The 27,440-nt window shown below is 28.5% G+C and overlaps 1 protein-coding gene across 1 annotated transcript; it reads right to left on the bottom strand.

Annotated features, from left to right (window-relative positions):
• Positions 1-1,382: 1,382 nt before the first annotated feature.
• On the bottom strand, positions 1,383-25,318 carry LOC123261303. The gene is made up of 11 exons (XM_044722885.1): positions 23,182-25,318; positions 20,581-20,737; positions 20,336-20,452; positions 15,370-15,554; positions 9,000-9,212; positions 8,661-8,811; positions 7,869-8,059; positions 7,163-7,392; positions 6,385-6,809; positions 3,088-3,376; positions 1,383-2,065 (listed from the first exon to the last, which is right to left on the bottom strand). The coding sequence occupies exons 1-11, from the start codon at positions 25,054-25,056 to the stop codon at positions 1,705-1,707; spliced, it is 4,194 nt and encodes a 1,397-aa protein (XP_044578820.1). The 5' UTR covers positions 25,057-25,318; the 3' UTR covers positions 1,383-1,704.
• Positions 25,319-27,440: the final 2,122 nt, after the last annotated feature.

Below are 27,440 nucleotides of genomic sequence, written 5' to 3'. Positions count from 1 at the left end.
TTTTTTTTTCTTGATTATTAATTCTTCTTTTTTTTTTAAATCCCACTTTAGTAGCTGCTAACTTTTTTAATTTTTTTTTCTGAAATATTAATAAATATTTTATAAAAAATATTAATAGTAAAAATATTGCTTTTTTTACGACAAAAAAAATGACCTTAAATTCAAGCTTCTAGACCATAATACCCCCTTAAACTATAAAATTGCTCTGGGTAATGCGATCACCGGTCAATTTTTATTGAAAAGAGCAGGTCTCACTTTTTCTAAAAAAATTTATTTTTAAAAAATTTTATTTTTATTAATTATGAGTTGTTAATTTTTTATCTAATCAAAAAAATTGGGTTTGATAAATTTATTTGTAAAAAAAAATTGTAATTGTTAATTTGTTGTTTAAATTATTTAAATTAAGTCAATAATGTGAGTACTAAAATAAAACAGTGACACTAAGTGAGCACTTACCTACAATGTGATCATTAAATTCGTCCATTATAAATATTTAATTGTAATAAATTTTTAAATTGTTTTGCTAATAAAGTATCATATTAATTAATTTTAAATCATCTATCCGTCCGTCAATAATTTGTAAATATAAATTTATAAAATCGCGTATAATATAAAATAAAATATAAATATAAAATAAATACGAGTTTTTTTGTTCACACACACAAAAAAAAACAAGATGACACTGGATATCATCCCAGATTATACTGAGTGAAAAAAAATTTCAGATAGTAGCTAGTATAATCCAGATTATAATGAGTATAATCCAGATATCACGCAGTATAATCTGCATTTTTCTGGCTACTATTTGAAATTTTTTTTCACCACAGATATCACTGAGCATAATTTGGGATGATATCTAGTGTCATCTTGTTTTTTCCGTGCACTGATAAAAAAATTAACTTGACTCAAAATATTGAGCCTAGAATACCATTTTGAAGAAAATAATTTTCTTGAGTCAAGAAAATAAATTCTTGAGACAAGAAAAATTTACTTAAATTAAGAATAATTTCTTGACTCATAAAAATCATTTTCTTCAAAATGGTATTTTTGATTCAAGATTTTGGCGCTTGAGTCAAGTTAATTTTTTTATCAGTGCAAATGTAATTCAAAAGGTTATTTGAACCGTAACTCATCAACGGCTGTTTTTTTTTAGGTCACTTAATTTTTAAAATCTCCTGATGTATGACTTTTATGTAAATCGATGTAGCGAGGCAACTAATTGAAAAAAAAAATAAAAATTTAATTATTGACTGAAGAAAAGTAAATTATTTAATTAATAAAAAGTCTTTTTTTTTTTTGTAAAAAAATTAAGTTTATTTTTATTACATAATAATTATTATTTTTATTGTTAATTAATTATTATTTATCATTATTTTTTTTTAATTTAATCGCTCTTTGGTATACGGTTATAAAATTCCTCTCCTGGAGGTTTAATAACAAAGTTAGAAATATTATTTATAAATTTAATTAATTAATTAAATAAATAATTATTGTGATGATATAATAACGAATAATTTAGCGGTAAATCTGTAAGGCTCGTCGGGATCGACGATATGAGATCAAGCATTTAATAACTTTATTTAAATATATATATATTAGGACGGTTGGATTGTCTAAAAAAGATTTGAAACCCGTTAAAAAGACTTTTATTAATATTTTATTATTAAAATTATAAATATCACGATGAAAAATAATAATTATAAATTAGAAGAAGTTCTGCCGCTCTTTGGAGGGCACTGAGGATATTATCTCGCGGCGTTTCCAAACTGGAGCAGCCACTGAGTTCCGCTGCTGTCCGGAGGAAGAGTTGCTGATAGACCCGACAGAAGAGCTAGAGATCGAGGAAACTGAAGTTATCACGGAACTGGATTTACCTGCAAGACTTTCCGCGTCGGGGATGTGCCTGGTCTGGTGCCTGGAGTCGGTGTATCTTCTTTTGGTGTACTTCTTGCTGTCGCTGCCCGTTGAAGAGGTAGAAGTCGTTACGTTCGTCGAGATGGTGCTTGTTTTTGAAGACTTGTCTTGCGAAATGTGGAGCATTCTTTCTATGTCAGCAGTTTTGGACCTTGGAAGAATAAAAATTAATTGTTAATTAATTTTTTTATTAATTAAGTGCTCATTATGGTTTTTTAATTTTTTTTTAAATTATTTTTTTGGTTTTTTAATTAAAAATTTTTTTTTTGGTTTTTTAATTTTTTAAAAGTATATGTAAATTTTTGAGTGAAAAAAAATCAAATTTTTAAACAAACTGAGGAATTTTTTCTTTTTTAAATGAATAATTAATTTTTTTTCCAATATATTTATTAAAAATTTATAATTTATAATATTGCTAATTTGTTGTATATTACCGATTAGTGTTTGAACTTAAAATAAATAAATTAATTAATTAATAAAAAAACTTTAAATGCGTTTTTATCTCAAAATTAAATTTTTCTGATTTACATAAATTATATTTCCAGAACGACTGACCCAATCTTAAATATTCTACATAGTAGTAAGGTACAAGACCCAGTTATTAATACTGGCTTAGTTATTAACACTTGCAATTTTATTTTAATAAAAAAAAAATCAACTGTAATAAATAAATAAATAAATAAATTTTTATTTACAGTCGGTTTTAACTGCTGTGGTCATATCGCCGACTTTAACTGTTTGGAATGATACGTTGGGGTCTTTTTGGGTTCTAATAAATTAATAAATATAATTTTTGATTTAATAATTATTATATAATTAATTTTTTGAAAAAATTCTATTTTTTTAATTAGAATAAAATTGAAAGTGTTAAATAAATATTAATCTCTGTAGTTTCTACAATATCTACTTATACGTTGAGGTATTTAATTTTGAATTTAATATTTTAGATAAGCTATGATCAACTTATAATTTACATCAGCTTTATACTAACTTTGTGGAGAAGCCCCGTATAAAAAAAAATAAAGTTAAATATTTTTTGTGTTATTAAAGAGCGCATTTATTGAACTAAAAAAAAATTATATGAATATTAATAAAACTTTTTGTGTAAGAAAATAATTGATTCCCGGAAGAAAAATGATCTTTTAATTAACAAAACTAATAAAAAATAATCACCTTAAGACAGCGCCACCAATACTGGTGATACTAGGCGTGTAAGCGGGTGAAATAACAGCTTTAGAGGCTTCCTGGCTGACGGATCTAGAAATCTGCCTGACTTCGTTGGAAGTAGTAAAGGAAACCCTCTGCAAAACAGCCTGCTGATCCGGGATGTAAGAAACAGCAGTAACTGTGCTGTCAGGACTAGCTGGAGGAGAAGAAGCCCAAGACGGGGGCGAGCTTGGCGGCTGATCTCCAGACAAGGTCGCTGATGAACCCACAGCACTGTCGCTTCCATGTCTGCCACCTAAACAGAAAAAAAAAATATTTTTAAATCAAGTATCGACGTTCTAATTTCACTTTAAAAAAAAAAGCCATTCGGCAGTCGAAATGGAAGTAGATTTTTCAAATAAATAAAATTGATTTTTTTGCCCTCCGGGCGGAAAGTGCCAACTTTCGTCCCGCTGCGCTAAACTAAGTTGCCTCTTTCCGCCTTCGTTGGACAAAAAAATAGTATACACTCCACGGGAAGTAAATAAGAAAGCCTCAGATCACATGTTTGTTGACCTCGGCTTCGCCTCGGCCAACAATTACATGTGATCTGAGACATTTCTTACTTTACTTCCCTAGGTGTGTAATATACTATTTAATAAAATAATATAATAACACTGATAATGTATAACTTAATTCATGAATTAAAAACAAAATTCAATAATAAATTTAAAACTATTTACAACAAATTTTGGAAAAAAATTATCTTGTGAAGAAAAAGTTTCCCAAATATTTACCAAAGAATTGCACAGATTATAAGATTTGAATTATAAATGTCCAAATTTTAAGTAACTGCTTAGAAACAACAGTTTTCAAGTTAATCAGAATGTTGCAACCGGATAAAATTTTAGTTGAAGAAAACAATGGTTAGAACTAATTTGTGACATATTTACTGACAACCTACCTTAAGAATTGTTGACGCTATCGTCGTGACAAGCAGGCATATCGTATATATATATATATATACATACATATATAAACTTTCGAGCCATATGTATTTTCTGACTCAGTTCGTCGAGTTAGGTCGAAATATAACAAAATTTATGGAAATTTACGTCATAAGGACAAATACAATAGTTAGATTTTTATGAAATCTACTAAAAATCATTTAATATCATTAATTCTTCTAACCCGTTATCACCTATTCGGTCATTTTCATGCTAGTATAAATCTAATTTCAAGTGGATGGAAATTTCCATCTTCACTAACAATTTGAGACAATTCGTCTTCGGATAGTTAGGTCGATGGGCAACCATCGAACTTGAACACTAGTTAGCTGGTGAATGCTAGTATCTGTTCGACTATATGTTAAGTATTAACGATGGAAAGCTACTGAGAATAAAGGGCAACTTTGAAAAAATCCATGAAAAATTAACCAAGCCAGGAATCGAACCTGGATCTCCCACGTATACTCCCAATTAATATATATCCAGCCACTACATGGCTCTTTACCGTAAGATGGACGGTGGCGTTGTTTGCTCGGTGGGTCTTATATACGTGACTGAATGAAGTAGTCAGTACTTGTCTCGGATAGCTTAACTGGTAGAGCCCTTGGCGCGTAACCGAGAGATCTGGGTTCGATTCCCAGTCTGGGCTGTCTGATTATTTTTTCAATTACGGAAAAAAAAAAAATTCCCACTGAGTAGGTCCCCCCCTTTCCCCTATCCGTTCTTTCCCAACTCCCTTAAAATTTGCTTTAATATGGCAATAATTAATTGGGAGAGTTAAGTGTATACTGAGAGAAAGTAAGTGGAGAATGACCCGGTAGCTTAACTGGTAAAGCATCCTGACATGTAATCGGGGAAATCCAGGTTCGATTCCTGGCTTGGTTAATTTTTCATGGATTTTTTCAAAGTTGCCCTTTATTCTCAGTAGCTTTCCATCGTTAATACTTAACATATAGTCGAACAGATACTAGCATTCACCAGCTAACTAGTGTTCAAGTTCGATGGTTGCCCATCGACCTAACTATCCGAAGACGAATTGTCTCAAATTGTTAGTGAAGATGGAAATTTCCATCCACTTGAAATTAGATTTATACTAGCATGAAAATGACCGAATAGGTGATAACGGGTTAGAAGAATTATAATAAAATCACGGTTGATAAAATTAATAAAAGTTTAAAATATCATTAATATCTAATAGAGATATAATATTTAGCTTTGAATCATTCAAATAATTTATAATTGGATTATTGCTACACGGAAAAAAGTAAACTGTAATATTCACTCGGATTCCGATTAATTGTTATAGTTTCATACAGTAAAGCGGACATCGGCGTGGCAAAGATATAAATATTACAGAACTTAATGTAGAAAGTATAAAAGCCTCAATTTATAAATTAATATCCAAAATAAGTGATTAGTAGCTGTCACTATAGTAAATAACGACTGTTTCATCTTAAAAAATTACACTTTCAAACAGTAAAAATTGCCATTTCAATATATAGTTCATATTATGAGGAGAAAGGGAACTCAGATGAAAGAGAAGGGGGTTTCACTCTGGGAGAATTTAACATTTGAAACAGTAAAAATTATACTTTTAAAATATACATTTTACCAGTCCAAGCAAATCAATAATTACAGTTTGATTTTTAGCGTTGCGTTTAAAATTTACCGTTTTACTTTGTAAATATTGACGTTGCTTGTATTAGAAATTTACTAACTTTATTTTATACTTTTTACATATCATTGCGATCATTTTTTAGGTATGAAATGATAAATATCAAAGACTGAATTCTCAATTATTATACTTAAACATTTTAGACATTTACATAGCGAATATTACTGATTGAAATAGTATTTTCTTCCATGTAAAGAGTAAATTGTAACGTTTAAATGGTAACTATTATAAAGTGAATAGTAAAATCACGATTTTACTGTTTGAAATGGTAATTTTTAGCAGTTGATCATTACTTATTATAAATCGACTATTATTTATTACAGCTTACTTTTTTCCGTGTACATAAAAATGTTAAAAAATCACCCTTTAAAAAATAAAGAGTTAGACAAATTGCTAATTAGACCGTCAGTACCTATATAGTTTTGAAAAACTTAATATTCTTGATTTGAGTAGAAAAATTCTTGATTTAAGGAAATTTTACTTGATTCAAGAATTTTTCGTCTTGATTCAAGACAATTACCCTCTTCAAAATTATATTCTTGGTCCAAGAATTTTTTTCTTGACCTAAGTTAATTTTTTTTTCAGTGTAGCGTTCACAAAACTTTTATTTTTTATCAAATAAAATATTAATAATTTTTTTACCTTCGCTGCAGCCGGAAATTGAGCGCTGCCGCTGTCGCCTAGGAGGCACCGAAGGTTTGGGCTGTTCCTCGATGAAAGGGATGTCAGGATCGTCGAGGTTCAGAGTGAAGGCTCCGGTCATGGGAATAGTGAGACTTGCAGTGATGATCATCGGAGAGGACTTCCGTCTAGGGTCCGCGGGGTCCTCACTGGATCCACTGTCCACGCTATTGCTCCTGCCTTCTTCTTTCCTTCTGCTGCTGGGCCGTTTGGGCCGTCGCGGCTTCGGTCCGATGTCTCCTCCGATTCCAGCCATCTGGTGGAGACACTGCTCCCGGGACCAGACTTTCTTGGCCGTCTGGGCGGTGGAAATTATTCCTCCAAGAGCTTCGTCTACTGAAAAAGTCTCCGCTTCGCTGCAGGGGTCCACTTCGTCGTTGCATTGCCTGAAATTGGTAAAAAAAAAATTTTTATTGATATTTATTTATTTAATTCAATCGACCCTAGAACAAGTGTTCCCTAAGGGCCGTAAAGTACAGAGTATTACATTAATAGTGAGCAATTTTTATAAATTAAAGTAAATTTTTATAGGCTTTATAAATTTTAGCAAAACATTTTAGAATTAGTTTTTATAAATTATAATATGTTTATAATAATTATAATAATATGAATTAGATATTAATGATGTATAATTAATTTTTCTGAGGATTTACTCGAGTGATAAATGATATATTTTTTTTTTTATTTAATTTGAAGGGAGAAAAGGAGAGATTTGGGATTTAGATTGAAAGAAACTCACTCTTCGGCTCGTCGTGAGAGCGCAAGGTCAAGATCTGCAGGGTGAGTATCCATCATGTGGAGATAAAGCTCATCGAGAAGAGCAGCTGGGATTGTAAACAGAGTTGCTGAGTTCTCCAGCAATGCACGGACGACATTAATCACGTCGATCCGCTCTTCTGCTCGCTCTACCGACACTTCTGATCTTGTTTGTCCGGGTTTCACGCAGTGAAGGATGTTCGGTGCAAATACCTTTAAATTAATAGATTATTTATCATTTATAATATCTTTAGAAAGTCAAGGAATTTATATAGAATTTTTAGAATTTTTTTTATTGAGAAAATTATTGCAAAAAAATTGAAAAAAAAATTTCATTTGTAAAAAACTTTTAAAACTATACGTGCAATTTTTAAAAAATATTTTTTAGTTTTAATTTCACAAATGAAAAATGATCAGAAATTAAAAACGTCGGCTAACTTTAGTATTATTCTTTAGAAAGTCAAAAAATTTATATAGAATTTTTTTTAATGAAAAAATTATTACAAAAAAATTTTTAAAAAATTTTCATTTGTAAAAAACTTGAAAAACTATACGTGCAATTTTTTAAAAATCTTTTTTAGTTCTAATTTAATAATTAAAAAAAAATCTCTAATTCAAAAAAAAGTCGGCTAACTTTAGTGCTATATAATTTATTTATTTATTTTTTTTTTTTTTTAGTAGATAGTTACTGTAGCTAGGTTAGTGAGATCCATCTTATTCCCGGGAATCCATTCGCCGGTTTCGTCTCTGACGTCCTCGCTGTTGGCAGCGACTTCAGTCAAAAAGGTCAGCAAGGCCCAAAGAGTCTCTCTATTCGGTGTTGGTAGTAGCTGGATAAGGTGCTGGAGCGCCTCTTGCTGGAGCCGTCTATTTCGTATTTCTGCACAGAAGTAACACCTGATTCAGTTTTATTATTCATTTATTTTAGATTTTTTTTAATATTATTTAAAGTACTACTGTCGGTAATAATGACTATTTAAAATTTAATACATTACAGGAATATAGTATTAAATTTTTAAAAAGTATTTAATTTTATAAAAATCATGTTAGCCAACATTTAAAAATTTTTAGAATGTTTTTTATTTAAAAAATTACTATAAAAACAATTTTTAAAAATTTTTTTAACTGTAAAAAATTGTAAGTGAACTTTTAAAAAATATTTTATTGTCCTAATTTAATAAAAAATTAAAAACGTCGTCTAGCTTTATTGAATTTTAATAATTTTTTAATTTAAGATTGAATTTTATCAAAAATTAAAGTTTTATTTATTTAAAAAAAATTTTTAATTAAATTATTAAAAATACAAATTCAAAATATATAATATTAATAATTAATTAAATTAATTACATAAATTTTCAATATAAATAAAGTGATTCTAGATTTTTAAATTTAATTTTTGCAAAATCGACAGGACTACCTTAATAATTATAATAATATTATTTAATATTAATGCCAAATTTTAATTAATTAATATCGCTTACTCTGAGTGTGAACGAAGGCTTGATAAAGGTCTCGGCAAAGCAGTGGGTCCGGTAAATCGCGGAAATACTCTTTAAGAAGGGTTGCAACGTCGTGAGGACATTGATCAGCATCTATTTTAGCATCTCTTCCGCAATCAAAATTTTCTCTAAGCTGCAAATTAATAATTAAATTTTATTATTATTTATTAGAAAAAAAAAAAAAAAAATTATTTTTTAAAAATTATTTCTCGGTTAAAAAATATTTACTCACTTTATAATTAATTAAAAATTGATAGCATGATAAAAAAAATTAAATTATATTAATGAAAATTTAAGTAATTAATAAAAATAGAAACATACTTGTCTGACCCGCTTCTTGGATGGCGAAACCCGAAAAATTCCTAACGTTCTCAACCCCGTCAGCTCGAGATGTTTGATGCATTGTCTAACGATCGCGGGCACTGCATCCCATTCGCCAGGTGGTCCGCCTCCGCTATCGCTCAATTCTGGGCCACCGGAATCGCTACCAGCCAGCGCTCCTCCCTTCGACGACAGAGACTCGCAGGAGCCGCCCTGGTTTGTAAAAATATAAATATCAATATTAATATTCAGATAAATATTAAAATATAAATAGGAGGGAATAGTAAGCCGATTACAAAAATTCGTTTAATGAAAATGGTTGCAAAACGAGGATCTTAATTAATCCGGTTAAATTTAGATTGTTAGCGGCCCTGTTCTATTTTAACTTTAGACGATTTTATGACGTCACAGGTGACCAGACTGTTGCGGTACTCGTCGGTTAAGTGACGTTAATGCTCTATTATATACATTACAGTTTTTTTAATAATCATAATAACAATAACAATAAATTTTTAAGTTAATATTTAATAGTTACATAAGACGGTGGAATTTTTAGCCTATTTTGTTTATTTTGGCTCAATAATTAGATACGATAAAATTGATAAGGAATTTTTTTTGTAGAAAATTTAATCAAAAAAAGACATGATTTTTTTGTATCTTCAATATTTTAGCCGCAAGCAATAATTTGAACTTTTGAAAACTACGGATAGTTTATTACTTAATTTTTGAACTTTAAATTTAATTTCTGAAGAACGGAAGAGATATAGGATAAAATTGAAGACTTTTTTTGTAGATAATAAAATTCTCTATAAAAAAAGTTTGATTATTTTTTCTAATCTTCAATATTTGACTCACAATTTTGAATTGAAAGTTAAAAACTCAAAATTTTAAGAAATAAACTACACTGATAGAGCTATTAATAATTTAATTAATTTAAAGACAATTATTTGATTTATTAAATTTTAATAAATATTTATTTGGGAAGAAAGTACATTTATAAATAGTTAATAAGTATTTATTAATAGTTAAAAAATATTTATTAACAGTTAATAAATATTTTGTAATTTTTAAATATTTTAAATATAAAAAATTTTTAAAGTATTTTAAATGTAAAAATATTTAAAATATTTTTACTAAGTAAAAATATTTACTAAATAAAGTATTTTTCACTTAAAATTATTTAATAAAATAGTTTAATTAAAATAAATATTTATTTGGGAGAAAAGTACATTTATAAATAGTTAATAAGTATTTATTAATAGTTAAAAAATATTTATTAACAGTTAATAAATATTTTGTTGAGTGAATTTGTTTCGCTTGCAATAAAATATGATATGAAGATTGCTTATAAACAAAAATCATCTTTATAAATTACTTGCATTAATTATATTACATTATAATAACGTTTATTGTAACATGCCGAATTCTATCACAGCTCATAATTATCTTTTATATTTTTAAATATTAAAAACGTTAGTTTATTTAGTGAATTTAATTATTATCATGAATTCCAGCTGAGTTATAAAAAGTGTCAAAAGAAAATTTCTATTTTAGCTTTTTATTTTAAACTACATTAACTATTAATAAATATTTATTAACATTTAATAAATCGTATTTAATAAATAATTTATTAACTATGAATAAATATTTATTAAATCCTATGATGTTAAAAAATCATTTATTAACAGTTAATAAAACTTATTTAATATAAACAAATCCTTCTATCAGTGCAATTATTAATTATACTTTTTAATTAAATTAATTTTATCTTGAAATATAATTTTAAAAAAATTATTAATATTTTTTTTTACTTGAAAAATAATAAAAAAAAAATTATTAATATTTTTTTTCCTTGAAAAATAATAAAAAAAAAAATTATTAATATTTTTTTTTTATTTAAATAGAATAGTTTAGAAAAAATAAAAAAATAATCTTTTATATTTTTAAATATTAAAAACAAAAGAAAATTGCTATTTTTGCTTTTGATTTTAAATAATTATTTGTTAACATTTAATAAATATTCATTAATCATTAATAAATATTTATTAACAATTAATAAAGTTTATTAAATATAAACAAATTCTTCTGTCAGTGTAATTTTTTATTTAATGATAATAATAATAAAATGTTATTTCATCTAACGATCGAATAAATTTACCCTTCTAAAATCTCACATATATAATATTTTAGTATCACTCATGCACCCACTCTTGTACTACACCCACACTCTAAACACTCACTATCTCCGATACAAAATTCAAAGTCGTTAATAAATCTGATACGTTGGTATTTATTAAATATGATTGATATCTTTCTCATTTTTCATTTATTCAATTCCGTGATTTTACTATTTATACACATACATGATATATGTAATTTTTGAAAATAGAGCATTGATTTATTATTCATCTACACGAGTCATGAATGTTTCATTTGACAGCTGCCAATAGCACATCTTCGTAATGATAACGATCGAATTTTCTAATAACAACCTTAAATACATAAATACAAATAATGTATTAATAATAATAGTATTAGTAATAATGTATTATTAATAATAGTTATGTTTATTATTTTTAATAAAAAAAAATTGTAAGACCCTTTATAAATTTATTAATAGCAGCAAATAAATTATCGAACGTTCGAATGAATAATGGCCTCGGCGAATAAAAATAAAAGAATAAATTATAAATAAAATTTAAAGAAAACTTTGGGATAATTATAACGATGAGATTAATTGGTCTGGGCGTTTTATTTAGTGATTCGGTTATTCAGAGATTGGATTGGATTTTCCCTCGCAAGCGGGTGTGTATTTTTACCGGTCGGGGTTTTTAATTGAGTTACTCCTCATCTTGGAAAATAACAATTTAACAGATACAGATAATCACAAAAATTTAATGTGGTAGGAAATTAAAAAAAAAAATTTTTTTTTCATAAATTTTTTAAACTTTGATCTCGGATATCTTTGAAATGGTTAATGTAATCGCTTATATATATCAAATCTTTTTTGTAGATCATTCAATTTTCTACAAAAATATGTATAAAAATTTGATTAAAAAATTGATCAATAGTAAGCTATGATCTTTTTTATAAGAAACTAACAAAACATATAAAACTGTGATGAGGATAAACTTCCTATCAATATTAAGAGCTCAAATTTGGTGAGAATTTTCTAGAGGTGCCTGAGAACCAACTTTTCAATATTAGAAGTTAAAAAAAAAATAATCGATTTTTTTGACCCACTCTAATACATTGTATATATGACAAATATATGAAAAATGCATATGGGTACTCAAATGAAAGCTCATGATGAGTATAACATCGGGATGAGCTTGTATCTTTAAAAACTTCAATAGTTAAAAAAGTACAGTGCAATTTAACATAATTAAGAAATGACCTCGTATCTCGTGAACTATTGATATTTTTAAAGATATAAGCTCACCCCGACATTATATTCATCAAGGCCTTTCATTCGAGTACCCACATCAATTTTTCATATATTTTATATATTTATATATATGAATATATGAAAAATATATGAAAATGTATGTGGGTACTCAAATGAAAGCTCTTGATGAGTATAACATCGGGATGAGCTTGTATCTTTAAAAACTTCAATATTTAAAAAAGTACAGTGCAATTTAACATAATTAAGAAATGACCTCGTATCTCGTGAACTATTGATATTTTTAAAGATATAAGCTCACCCCGACATTATATTCATCAAGGCCTTTCATTCGAGTACCCACATCAGTTTTTCATATATTTTATATATTTATATATATGAATATATGAAAAATATATGAAAATGTATGTGGGTACTCAAATGAAAGCTCTTGATGAGTGTAACATCGAAATGAGCTTATATCTTTAAAAATGTCTATTTTTAAGAAAGTACAGTGCAATTTAACGAAATTCATTATTTAATAAAGCAAAATTTTATTTATTTATAGTTCAAAAGTCACGGCAATCACGTAGTGACTGCAAGGTTACTACACGTAAAAAAGTAAACTGTAATAAATAACAGTCGATTTATAATAAGTAATGATCAACTGCTAAAAATTACCATTTCAAACAGTAAAATCGTGATTTTACTATTCACTTTATAATATTTACCATTTAAACGTTACAATTTACTCTTTACATGGAAGAAAATACTATTTCAAACAGTAATATTCGCTATGTAAGTGTCTAAAATGTTTACGTATAATAATGAAGAATTCAGACTTTGATATTTATCATTTCGTACCTAAAAAATGATCGCAATGATATGTAAAAAGTATAAAATAAAGTTAGTAAATTTCTAATACAATCAACGTCAATATTTACAAAGTAAAATGGTAAATTTTATTTATTTATTTATTTATTTAAATACAACCAAACCCAACAGCCGTAGCCATTAACAGGGTTAATAATTTTTACAAAGTTATTATTTTAAAATTATTTTAGTAGTAATGACAAGATAACCAAGAAAATTAAATAATAAATTCAGATTGTAGTAATCACTTCGTGGCTACTCGAGTAGATAAACATAAAAAATAACAGAAGAAAAAAGTAACAAAATTGTATGAAGAAAGTTTGAGCAATTATAGACATAAATGTAAAGCTTTAAGATTTAAAGCTTTAAGATGGTAAAAGCCATATTAAAGCAAATTTTTTTAAGGGAGTTGGGAAAGAACGGATAGGGGAAAGGGGGGGGGGGGAACCTACTCAGTGGGAATTTTTCCGTAATTGAAAAAATAATCAGACAGCCCAGACTGGGAATCGAACCCAGATCTCTCGGTTACGCGCCAAGGGCTCTACCAGTTAAGCTATCCGAGACAAGTACTGACTACTTTTTTCAGTCACGTATATAAGACCCACCGAGCAAACAACGCCACCATCCATCTTACGGTAAAGAGCCATATTAAAGCAAATTTTTTTTATTTCCTTTGTTTATTAGTACCTTTATGTCTATAATTTTAAACGCAACACTAAAAATCAAACTGTAATTATTGACTTGCTTGGACTGGTAAAATGTATATTTTTACTGTTTCAAATGTTAAATTCTCCCAGAGTGAGACCCTCTTCTCTTTCATCTGAGTTCCCCTTCTCCTCATAATATCGACTATATATTGAAATGGCAATTTTTACTGTTTGAAACTGTAATTTTTTAAGATGAAAGAGTCGTTATTTACTATAGTGACAGCTACTAATCACTTATTTTGGATATTAAATTATAAATTGTGGCTTTTAAACTTTCTATATTAAGTTCTGTAATATTTATATTTTTGCCACCCCGATGTCCGCTTTACTGTTTGAAACTATAAAAATTAACCGGAATCCGAGTGAATATTACAGTTTACTTTTTTCCGTGTAGTTCATTGATTAATTCTTGGGGACTTAATCAGGAAAATAATTCGACAACGGTGCAGATAATACTTAGCTTTTTTTTTTCACCTAAATTCTTAGTGATTTATTCGACTGGGGTTATTATAATAGCCATCATTTATTTTTTTTACATCATATATTAGGGGAGAGAAATCATTTATTTGGATCGTGACGTCTTAAGTCAAGTGTCAATTGATAAGTCAAATTTTTCTTAATTAATTTTTTATTTTATTAATAAAAAAAAATGTAATTTTTAGTTAAAGTTAAAATAAACTCTTCCGGTAATTTCTTGAGTAAAAAAAGGATTTTTGGTAAAAATAAAATTAATTTATGTTGATTTAACCTTTAAAAATTTACGAGCTCAAGCTTTCACTGGTTATATATTTTATCCGAAGTAAAGTAATTCAAAAAAACTAAAAAAAATCATCTTTTTCTATATATAAATTCAGTAAAGTAATAAATCTAAAAAAAACTTCGGCCAAACAAAATATTTAATTTTTAACAATCAAAATATTTTATTCCCGCAATAAATTTTTATACTTTAAATATTAAAATTCAATAAATCAATTTAAACTTATACTTATACCTAAAATAAAAAATCGCGAGTGGGAATAAGAAAGATTTTTAAAAATCGTACTGTAGTTGAGTCTTGACCCGAGTGTGCTATAAATATAAAAAATTAAAACGTCACAAGTGGTAAGGTCCTTACACTACAAAACACTAAAAATAGTCAAGTTATTCCCTCGGGATTTAAGATAAATTTCTTTGCTACCAATACAAGTAAATCGAGTGATATGTTATCACTTGTCCTAAAAAATCTTCCGATAATGCTTGCTGAATTTTTGCGGAATGTAAATCTCCGTATTACATTTATAAAAAAAAAAAAAAATTCAGGATGGTTCAGATTGACTAGCAGTAATGGAAATGAATAAATAGATTAGATCTTAGAGATTAGAGATTAGAAATTAAGGGGACTACGGTGTCGGAAAATGTTACTCACCTCATCTGTTTTCGAGGCAGCAGTGGGTGTCTCAATGAGGCTAGTAAAGCTAGTTCTACTACCGTGTCTGCTGTTTCTAGATAAGCACCCGACGTCAGCAACCTCCCCAGCGGCGATCCTAGCCAGCCGGTCGTTCTCTAGGCATTGCGATATTGGAATTCCAAATACAAGACCACCAGCTGAATCTGCAGGCCGATAATTATTAACAGATTGTATTAATTCCATTTTATTATAAAAAATAGAATCATAATAAATAATTTTTCTTTCCTATTTAAGATAAAAAATGTTTTTAATTTCTATCAAAAAAAATTAATTTTTATGAATAAATTAATTTAGTATAAGTACTTAGGCTGCATTCGAAAATGCTCTATCTCTAGATACATTAAGAAATGACCTTGTATCGTGTGAACTATTGTCATTTCTAAAGATATAAGCTTATCCCGATGTTACACGCATCGAGACCTTTCATTTGAGTACCCACATTAATTTTTCATATATTTTATATATTTATATATTTTTCAAATACCATATATATGAAATATATAAAAAATGCCATGTGGGTACTTGAATGAAAGGTCTCGATAAGTGTAACATCGAAATGAGTTTATATCTTGAAAAATATCAAGAATTAAAAAATGATAATGTATTATATCAAATAATGATATTTTTAAAGATATAAGCTCACCCCGACATTACACTCTTCAAGACCTTTCATTTGAGTACCCACATCAATTTTTCATATATTTTATATATTTATATATTTTACAAATACCATATATATGAAATATATAAAAAATGCTATGTGGGTACTTAAATGAAAGGTCTCAATGAGTGTAACATTGAAATGAGTTTATATCTTGAAAAATGTCAATAATCAAGAAATGACATTGTATCTTATCAAATAATGATATTTTTAAAGATATAAGCTCATCCCGACATTACAATCATCAAGACCTTTCATTTGAGTACCCACATCAATTTTTCATATATTTTATATATTTATATATATTACATATATGTATATATGAAAAATATATAAAAATGCATGTGGGTACTCAAATGAAAGCTCTTAATGAGTGTAACATCGGGATGAGTTTATATTTTAAAAAACGTCAATAATTAAGAAATGACATTGTATCTCGTCAAATAATGATATTTTTAAAGATATAAGCTCACCTTCACATTACACTTATTGAGACCTTTCATTTAAGTACCCACATCAATTTTTAATATATTTTATATATTTTTATGTATATTACATATATGTATATATGACAAATATATCAAAAATGCATGTGGGTACTCAAATGAAAGCTCTTGATGAGTGTAAGATCGGGATGAGCTTATATCTTTAAAAATATCAATAATTAAAAAACTACAGTGTAATTTAACAAAATTCATTATTTAATAAAGCAAAATTTTATTTATTTTATCTAATTTCTAAATTATTATTATTATTTAAAGTAAAAAAATTAAAATTTTTAAATATATTTAATTACATTAATAAATCTAAATAAAAAACGATAATTATCATAAATTTAAACTAAAATTAAAACGAGTTAAAAAAGTAATTTCCCGGTGCATTAGACGGATAAAAATAATTTTTATTACATTTTTGAGAATCATAAAAGACGTAGTTTGAATGATTTTATTTATAATACCATGGCTGCAAACTATTGAATAGACTTGTGTTGAAGTTAAGGTTTAAGCTGAGTAGTATATAGAAGATATATATGTATATAACAATAATAATAAATAATAATAATATAACTCTGTCCCTACGTACTGAATACTGAATAGCAGTGACGAGGAGCCGATTATAGAACGCGATCTGGGCCATGTAATGAATTTGTTGGGTCTAAAAACAATTTTAGTGTGTGGGTCTATGGTGTCGACTTGGATTAGTAAAAGGATCGAGCGGAGCTTAAAGCGCGAGATTGTATTGTAGACAGATGTTGATGCAAGTATTTAAGTATTAAGTATGAGCATAGAGACGAATGAGATGAATTGTGAGAAAATTAATACGGAGTGAGTGACCTCTTGGCAGATAGAGCGATGCATCGATTGACGTACCAGGGTGCTTAAGGCTTTTTAGTTTTCGTTTTATCCTCTACTCGGTATTATATATCGCAGAGAGAGTATGCGAAAAATAGAATTTTAGGGTGTACACCCGGCCACTGAAGACCGTAAATAAATTTATATGCGGAAATATGCAACGCCACTGACTACCCTGTTGCTATAATTAGAATTTTAAATTATACATTATACAAATCTTTCAATTATTTAATTTTTTTATTTTTTTTTAACTAATTTATTTTAATAAAAAAAATATTAATAATTTTTTTTAAATTATTTCTCAAGGAAAAATTAATTTAATTAAAAAGTATAATTAATAACTGCACTGATAGAAGGATTTTTTTATATTAAATAAGTTTTATTAACTATTAATAAATATTTTTTAACTATTAATAAATATTTATTTACTATTAATAAACGTACTTTCCTCTCAAATAAATATTTATTGAATGTTGAAAAATATTTATTAAAATTTAATAAATTAAATAATTTTCTTCAAAGAAATTGAATTATTAATTGTTAATAAATCCTTCTATCAGTGTACGTTATTTAGTAAATATTTTTATTTAGTAAAAATATTTTTAATATTTTAACATTTAAAATATTTTAAATATTTTAACATTTAAAATATTTTAAATATTTTAACATTTAAAATATTTTAAATATTTTAACATTTAAAATATTTTAAATATTTTAACATTTAAAATATTTAAAAATGAAAAAATATTTTATTTAGTAAATTGCTAATTACACTGATAGAAGGATTTGTTTATATTAAATAAACTTTATTAACTGTTAATAAATGATTTTTAAATATTATAGGATTTAATAAATATTTATTCACAGTTAATAAATTATTTATAAAATACAATTCATTAAATGTTCATAAATATTTGTTAGTTAACAAATATTTATTAACAGTTCATAAGTAATTTATTAAGTACAATTTATTAACTATTAATAAATATTTATTAATAGTTAATGAATATTTGTTGACTGTTTACAAAAATTTATTTAAAAATAGCAATTTTATTTTGACACTTTTTATAACTCAGCTGGAATACATGATAATAATTAAATTCACTAAAAAATATATAATAACTGTTAATAAATATTTTTTAACTATTAATATTAAACATTTTTAATAAAATATTTAATATTTTTAACTATTAAATATTAATAAATGTACTCTCCTCCTAAATAAATATTTATTGAATATTAAAAAATATTTATTAAAATTTAATAAATTAAATAATTGTCTTCAAATTAAATTATTAATAGTTAATAAATCCTTCTATCAGTGTGAAACAATAAATAGCAACCTTGAAAAAAATAAATATTCTTATCAACCAATTAAAAAAAAAATCTTATCAAGCTAGACATTACCAAGGCCAAGTATCTAATGGATGTAACTAATCTCTCGTTTCACAAAAGGTCAAGTGCTTATCAAACTCCGTAGACGCTGAAATTAACAAACAATCCTGGGACTAATTGCAAATATTGACGTAGATCATGATTCCCAATTAAAATCTAGATCTAACCATAATTCCCTTTGATAAAGTAGGAAAAATTGTAAGCGGAACTTTAAAGAATGTTTTATTTAAATAAAGCCTATTTTAGCAGCAGACATTTGTTATAGTAACCATTTTAGATCTCACAAAAGTGTGCAATCTCTATTTCTCACCATGAGTAGGATATTAATAGCCTCAGTTGCTATTACTGGGCATCAGTATATGCTACGGGATTTGTCAAGTGTATACAACCGCGGAAATAAATTATTGCACTGATAAAAAAATTTTATTTTGATGCAAGAAGATTATTTTCAAGAATTTAACTAAATAAAAGGCGACTAAATAAAAACTAAATAATAAAATAAAAGGCCACTAAAAAAAAGCTAAATAATCATTTACTTAGCTTTTATTTAACTAAATAAAAGCTAGATAAATAATTTTAAAAAAATTATCAAAAGTGGGCAAGTAAAAGCTTAATTTGAAGATAATTATGTGAACTTTAATAATCATTTAATAGATTTAAACTATCTTTTACGGCTAAGAAATTATTTTAAGATAAAGGCTTGAAATACATGTATTGGAAAATTGTTTCAAATTTTGAAAGTAGCAAAATGAAAGGCCATTCGGCTGCACTCGATATTGATAGGTAGATTTTTTGGATGAATATTGAAAAAAATATGTAATTTAAAGATAAAATACTAGAATATTTTTTTAATTTTCCGAATTACCAAAGAAGTTTAAAAAAATTATCAAAAGTCGGCAAGTAAAAGCTTAATTTAAAGATAATTATGTGAACATTACTATTCATTTAATAGATTTAAGCTATTTTTTACGACTAAGAAATTATTTTAAGATAAAGGCTCGAAATACATGGATTGGAAAATTTTTTCAAATTTTTAAAGTAGCAGAATAAATTCGAAAAATAATCAAAATTAGACGAACAATAGGAAAAATTTAAGGTAATTACGTAAAATTTAAGATAAATTTGATAGATTTGAGTTATCTTCCACGGTTTGAAAATAATTTCCATAAAATTAACAGAATTGTAATTTTTTTGAAACTAAAAAAAATTTTCAAACACCCACAACTCGTAAACTAACCGGCCGATTTTGCTCATCTTTGAACTAGATCTTGGTATTGATCCACAGAATGAGCCCACAAAATTTCATAACGATCGGCTAAGAACTGTGGGCGCAATCCTGCTTACACCGCGCGTTATATCACATAAATATATAAACTTTCGAGCCAATGCTATTTTTCGACATTACTCGATGAAATAAAACATACGACAAAACTTTCTTAAAATTACGACACAAGATTTCTAAAGAATCAATTTTAATTTTTTCATCAATGTATAAAATTTAATTAAAATTATTTACCTTTGTCTTTATCATCCTTGGTCTTGTTTTCGAAAAATCCAGTGGTCAGTGCTTTCCTTTTTAGCAAATAAGCCCTTCGTTTCGGTTTATTTGTAACAGATGCACTTCCCAGCGATTCTAAAGTTTATAAATAAATAAACAATTTAAAAAAAGTAATTAGCGTAATTTTATTTGAATAAATAATGACTTTAAAACTATAAATTGAAGTTTGGGATGTTAATTCATAATTTAGAATTAAAACTTACCACTCGGCGGCCTGATGTGAACTCCAAGATTGAGTGCTTGAAGTTTAGCAACGGCAACTCTGCAAAGGACCTTTCTTTCAACTTCCGAGAGCACCCTCAAAGGAACATCTTGGAGAGTTACTCGGCGACCACTTGTTCCAGCCCACGTGCACTTACCCTTTGATTTTAAATGTAAATAAATTTCATTATTTTGCGCTTTAAATTTAAATAATTAATATTTGAGTTTTTTAATTTTTATTCAAATTTTTATGGGTTTATTGAGTTTACTATCAAGCGTTAAATAAGTTTAGTTTCAGGCGCCGTCCTTCCAACTTTCGAGGAATGAAAAATAAAAAAAATCTTATAGTAGACACAGGACATAAATGACGACTTGATATTGAGGCAAGAGATAAGACTGATTTTCGTGACTAGAGTGCTGATTACTCGAGATGGAATAAATTTAAAGTTAACAATGTCATCCTCATGGAGGATACGTGACTCTAATCGAAAGGATCGAAAGAAATATATATCTATAATGATAGAGGCTTTAGTAAATAAAATAAATTTAAATAGTAAATTTTTTTATGAGAAAAAAAATTAAGTTAGCCGACATTTAAAAATTTTTAGAATTTTTTTTTTATTAAAAAAATTATTGCAAAATAATAAAAAAAAATTTTTCATTTGTAAAAGACTTTAAAAACTCTAAGTGCAATTTTTAAAAAATATTTTTTAGTTCTAATTTAATAATTAAAAAAAAATTAAAAGCGTCGGCTAACTTTAGTATTATAGTTAGCAGACGTCTAAAAATTTTTGATTTTTTTTTATTAATTAAATTAAAACTAAAAAGAGATTTCTAAAAAATTGCACTTGTTTTTCAAGTGAAATTTTTTTTTTAATTGTTTAGTTGAAATTTTTGCAATAAAAAATTTCTAAAAATTTTGAAATGTCGGCAAATTTCATTTTTTTAAAATTCTTATTTTAAAAATAAAAAAAATTTTTTTTACGCCTTTTTTGGCATCTATAACGCGAAATAATAAATAACAAATATAATTGTTAGTAAATAAATAAATAAAAAAATTAAAACAACAAAATATGAAAATATGTGTTGTACTTTGGCTAAAAATACCCGAGTGTGAGTGAACGTAACCGATAACAGCGAGGCGTGAAATTCCGCGAGTTTGCAACCACGTAATTTGTCTGTGTGTTTTTAAAAGTAAGAGTGTAAGTGCGTACTATTTTGAGCGGCGCCAGCGAAAATTCAGAGGCCCTAAATTGGTTATCAAGCCTCAGAAGCTTAACAACTTTGTCAGAGTACTCAAGGTCGTTCTTCTTTCAATTTCGAGGTCAAACATCGATCTTTTTACCACGATATCAGTCTACTAACCAATGCGCCTGCATTTATTTTAAATATTTATTGAAAACTGATATAAAAGGTGGTGGGTAATTTTTTTGTGAATATTAAGCCGGTCAGGCAAAACTTTTTCGATACCCTTACTCGCTATACTATTGGAATTTTGTTGTTTTTCTTCTCGAGTTAATATTTTTTCAGCAGCACGTGTGCCCGAGGTCGCTAGAAATATTATTCTGTTTATGTTGAGTGGAAAAATTCGATAATTATTTACCATCCAAAATACAACGGAAAAATAAAATATTAACAGCGATAGGTAATTATTTATTCAAGCAATTAGCTTGATCATAAAAATTAAAAAAATAGCTTTATTATTGAATCCAAGCAAACTAAATTAAATAAATATTTTTTTTAATGTAATAAAAATTCAGAAGAATTTAAGTTAGTAATTTTTTTTATTGCAATTTTGAAAATATTTATTTAATAATAAAAAAAATGCAAAATATTACTATTTTATTTTGGTAATTATTTACAAGTAGGGTCCACGATTTTAATTTTCATTTTTTTGAACGAAATTTCTATTCGATATATTCTGTTTTAAATACATAAAAAAAAAAAAACAATTCAAAAGAAAAAAAGTTGAATATCACAATTTAAAAAAATTTTCAAAAAAACATAAATTTTTTAGAAAATTGTAATATTCAACTTTTTATTTTTAATTGTTCATTTTTTTATGTACTTTTCAAAAAAAATCTATCAAAAAAAAATAAAATAAAAATTTTATCCAAAAACATGAGCCAAAATTTATTCCAACTTTTGAAGGCAAAAAAGCTAGTAAAATCTTTATTTTTTTTTTTCACGATATTTTTCATTATAAATGCGCCGTAAAAACAAGCAGAATAAAAAAAAATTAAAAAATGTTAATTCTTCACCTAGATATGTCTAAAAATAGAATGTACCCCAGTTTTAAATAATTACCTTTATTTTTTCCGCATAAAAAACCAAACAAAACTTGGCTGGCCAATTTCAAAACACAGTAAGTGAAGATTTTAAGATTTTTAAAAATTTTTCTTATTAAAAAAAAGTTTTCCCGCCAAATTGATAAAAAATTTGATATATGAATAGAAAATACTTGAATATAAATATTAAAAAAAAAATACTTGAAAGGTCTAAAAGTTATAAAAAATGCAGCAATACTAAAAAAAATCAGGTATAAAAATCAGTTACTGTTTTAAAATTGGGCAGCCGACTGTCCCAGTATAAAAAAAACTTACCTGAGGAGTCCATACAGAAGGTACGGCCCTAGAAGTGGACTTGCTCCTGGACCTCCATATTTTCTTAGCCACAAGCCTGCTTCCATGATGAACAACACTGCTGGAAGACTTGCTCTTCTGCATGGCCGCTCCACCTGTAGAATTGTTAGCAATGAGAGCGGGAGACCCTGGAGCGGAGTGAGGTTTCTCTTTATGAGGATGGGACCCGTGTAACAATTGCGACAAGAAGGATTGGTGGTGTTTGGGAGTATTAGGAGTCTCCTCGGAGCCGAGTCCGGCGTCAATACTACTCCTGGAACTGGCGTTCCTGCTCACCGGAGAAGTAGTATCCGCATCCGAAAAATTGTCCGCAGTTTCCGACAACGCGCCCTTGTAAGCCCCAACCCAATTATCTTCCGTCTGACAGCCTTTATTATTCCCTGAATCATCTCCAGGCTTGGTAATCTCTCCCTTAGCCTTAATATTCCTGAGGTTCCTGTCATAATTAACCCTCTTGAACCTGTCGGCTTTATCAGCGTCAATGGACTTCTTCCTGGCCATCCTGAGGTACCTTTTAATAGTATCACTCACCGAAGGAGAGACATCATCAATATCAACACTGCTCCTTCTTCTAGAGCTCTTTCCACTGTCTCTCTGACTGGACTCTTCTTTTTCCTTGTCAGACAAGGCCTCCAGGACGTGCTTGGCCACAGGCTCAGTCTGGACCACCGCATCAACCGAAACAATGCCCCTTTCAGTGCTCGGAACCTGAACCGCGATTAGCGGGGGCGGAGAACCGACTTCCCTTCTGGGCAGCCAATCACTTCCAGAATCGGTTCCGTCTTTGTTGAACCTGCTCCTGGGGTTCCACCAATGGGGCGGCGAAGTGTAGGCTCCAGTAGTCCGGAGCCCTCTGAAGCCTCTGGTGCACCTTAAGTCGAAGTAGAGCTTCTCCAGGAGCTTCCTATCCGTGAGAATTCCAGAAATAACGTGCTCTCTGTTGGAAGATTTGGCATAATGCCTGCTCAAAGTGTCTATCAAGGATTTGTGGACGTAATCTCCGCGATAGGGCAGCATAGGGCCTTCTCCAGAGCTGCTCTTCGTCTTCTCCGCTGGAACTTCCTTCCCTTGAGCCATTATTAAGTCCAAATGCTGCTGGAGCTTCTGGATGAGGCTCTCATAGTCAAAAGCGCTTCCTTTTCCTTCTCCGTGCTTTCCAATTTCGCCTAATTTAGCGGAAGCTCCAGTTATTCCTCCAGGTGCTTCTCCAGTTCCAGTTCCAGTGTCCGAGTGGAAGTTCAGGTACTTCTGGAGCATATCTGCCAGAACTTTGGTCTCAATATCTTCCGCAGGAACGCGCCGTCTTGCGACGGGAGTCGAAGGAGTGCTGCCGCTGGACAACAGCCAATCCCGCTTAGTTTTGGAAATATCGAACCTCCCTCCAGAAGTGGCGGGGTAAGACGGCAAGCAGACTCGTCCTACGGAAGACCTTTGGGAGTCATCGGCTTCGTCAGCGGAACTCGCCTTTGTTCGGCAACTCCCGCCTTTTACTAGACGCCGATTTCGGTGGGTTCGGAACCCCAGTGTTCCGGGGTAGGACGACTTTCTCCAGAGGAGGAACTTTGGCTCCTTTTGGCAGACTTCTTGGAAGTACTGCTCGATCTTGGGGATGTCCTCGGGCCGATTGTGCGCTCCGTCGGGGATCAAACGGCGACCTGCGTCCGCCATGTAACGCCAAGTCTTCCGGGTTAGTAGCCATCGCTCTTTTATTGGCTTTCCGGTTCTTTTTCGACGCTCCTTTGAGGAAGCTGGAGTTCCACAGTGAGAGGAACTTCCGTCGCTGCTGTCACGACGCGAGCGCCTTTTCCCGCCAATCCCGCCGGGACGATCCGCCATTACGGCGTCCCGAGTTTTTTTCACGACGCGCACCACTTTCGCGGTTTTCCTTAATAAAGGTCATTAACAAATTTTTTTTTTTTTAGGAGAGTTTTATTAAGGCAACTTGCTAGTCTCTGAGTACATTTTTGTACGTCCTACCCACTGGATTTTTTTTTACACGTGACATAACCGAGTTTTAGTTTTTGTTTTGTCAAACAAAAGAAGTCACTTAAATTGTCTGTTCAATTTTTTTTTATAAAATCAAATCTGTTTAATTTTTTTTTTTTATAAAATTCAGCTACGAGATCAGTTTTTTAGTCTTAAATAAAACTTATTTTTAAAAATATTTTTTGCGACTACGTAAAAGAATTTAAAATATTTTGTTTATTTTCCAAGTGAAATTTTTCTAAAAAAAGAATTTAAAAAAAAACAATACTAAAATTTTATCTCACAATATTCTATATCACAACTTTTAATAATTAATTATTAATTAATAAATTAAATTAATTTTGAGGCTTTTGAAATTTAAGGTGGATCGAAATGTAAAATTAACAGCTCACGCCCTCACTATTGAGATCGATTAATCGATAAAACTTGTTCGACTAGTACAGTAGATAGAGAGCAGAGAAAATGTCTTCGGAAGAAATGGGTAGAGCAGTGGGGAGGAGCTGAACAAACTAAAACTCAAGCAACTTAAGCGGTTCTTGTAAAAATTTCTATTTTTATATCGGGCACCGATCCGATCATCCAAACGATCCCCGTGGCCAAAGCGGGTCGCGGGTGTGGGTGCATTTATATCGGTATTTGTAGCTTCACTATTTATTAATCAATTTTACACTTTTAAAAAAATTTTTCTATTTATTATTAATCTAATTATCGATAAAACCAACGATTTCTCTACAGTATAAAGTTAACTATAATATCCGAGACTAAAATGTGTGCAAGTTTTATTTAGAGCGGATCTCATCGGAGTAATGTTGGCTGTGAATTTATTTAAATTCTAGAAATTTATCCATCGTCACTTGGAATTTTCAGAGCTTTTGTTTTGTTTATTAGAAGACAGTCCTTTTCACTTTAGAAATTTTTTATTTCCTCATTCACTTTGCCGAAAAAAACACTTTTTAAAAATTAAAAATTTTTTTATCAACACTAAATTTATAATTTAAATTAAAAATTGCGGATAATTAAACACTTCACAAGTGAGTGGAATAAAAACAAATTATTAAATTTGAATAATAAAAATTGTAAGCTCGCGAGCCGGCAAGGTGGAGGCTGCCCAAGGTACGCGACTACTGCTCTCAGGGCGTCGCGACGTCGTGGACGCTCTGTGTCTAAAAGTGTTCGAACTGCTCTCTTCCGCTCGCCCCGGACCAATAAGAGTTACTACTTATACCTATACTTATAGCTTCTACATATTTATACTAGTCGGATTATATCTAACGTGGTCCCCGTGGTGTGTAGAGTCTTCGTCTTTTTGATTTCATGCTTTTCCAGCGGGTTAACTTTCGCGGTAAAAAGCTTTTTGGTTAAAACCGCGACCGAGGAGGTCGAAGGAGTCTAGGGATGGTAAGAAGGATTTTTTAAGATTGTTTGCGGCTATGTTTCTTAAAAATAGATGAGAGAAGATGATACTAGATTGAAATATTGTTTTGAGAAGAGAAATTTAAAATATATATATTGATAAATAAATAATCTTTTTTTTGGCAAAATGGTGCAAAATCTTGGCCTACATTTAATGAAGGTTCATTCGCACAAGTGGACCATAATGATGATAGTAATAAAAATAATCGGGTAAAATGAACCCTTGGGGTCATTTGTGACGTACGAAAAATATTTTTAATATTTTTAAACTCATATTAAATTCCTTTTATAAGTTTTTAAATTATAAATATGTTATAATAATAATAATAATAATAATAATAATAATAATCTAATTTTTTTTTAATTTATTATGAAAAATCCTTGATAAGTTTTAAAAGAGAATTAAAAAATCATATTAAATTATGTATACACTGAAAAAAAAATTAACTTGATTCGAGAGGCAAATTCTTGAACCAAGAAAATAATTTTGAAGAGGGTAATTGTCTTGAATCAAGACGAAAAATTCTTGAATCAAGTAAAATTTACTTAAACCAAGTAAAAATTTCTTAGTTTAAGAATTTTTTTACTCAACTCAAGAAGATGAAGTTCTTCAAAATTATATACTTGATTCAAGAACATTTTTTTTTCTTTGTAGATATTTAAGCTATTTATTGTTAATATGTATATAAATGTATGATTGACTATAATACTTTTTTAAGATTTTTAATGTAGCAAAATTGCTAAATAAAACACAATATTAGAGAAGAAAATAGGATGAACATTTTTAAAAGATTGTTGAAAGAATATGTCAAACTGTATAA

Source organism: Cotesia glomerata, linkage group LG3 (assembly GCF_020080835.1).
Source record: "Cotesia glomerata isolate CgM1 linkage group LG3, MPM_Cglom_v2.3, whole genome shotgun sequence".
NCBI lineage: Eukaryota > Metazoa > Arthropoda > Insecta > Hymenoptera > Braconidae > Cotesia > Cotesia glomerata.
Note: the sequence above shows the minus strand (reverse complement) of the source record. Positions and strands in the feature narration are given on the sequence as shown.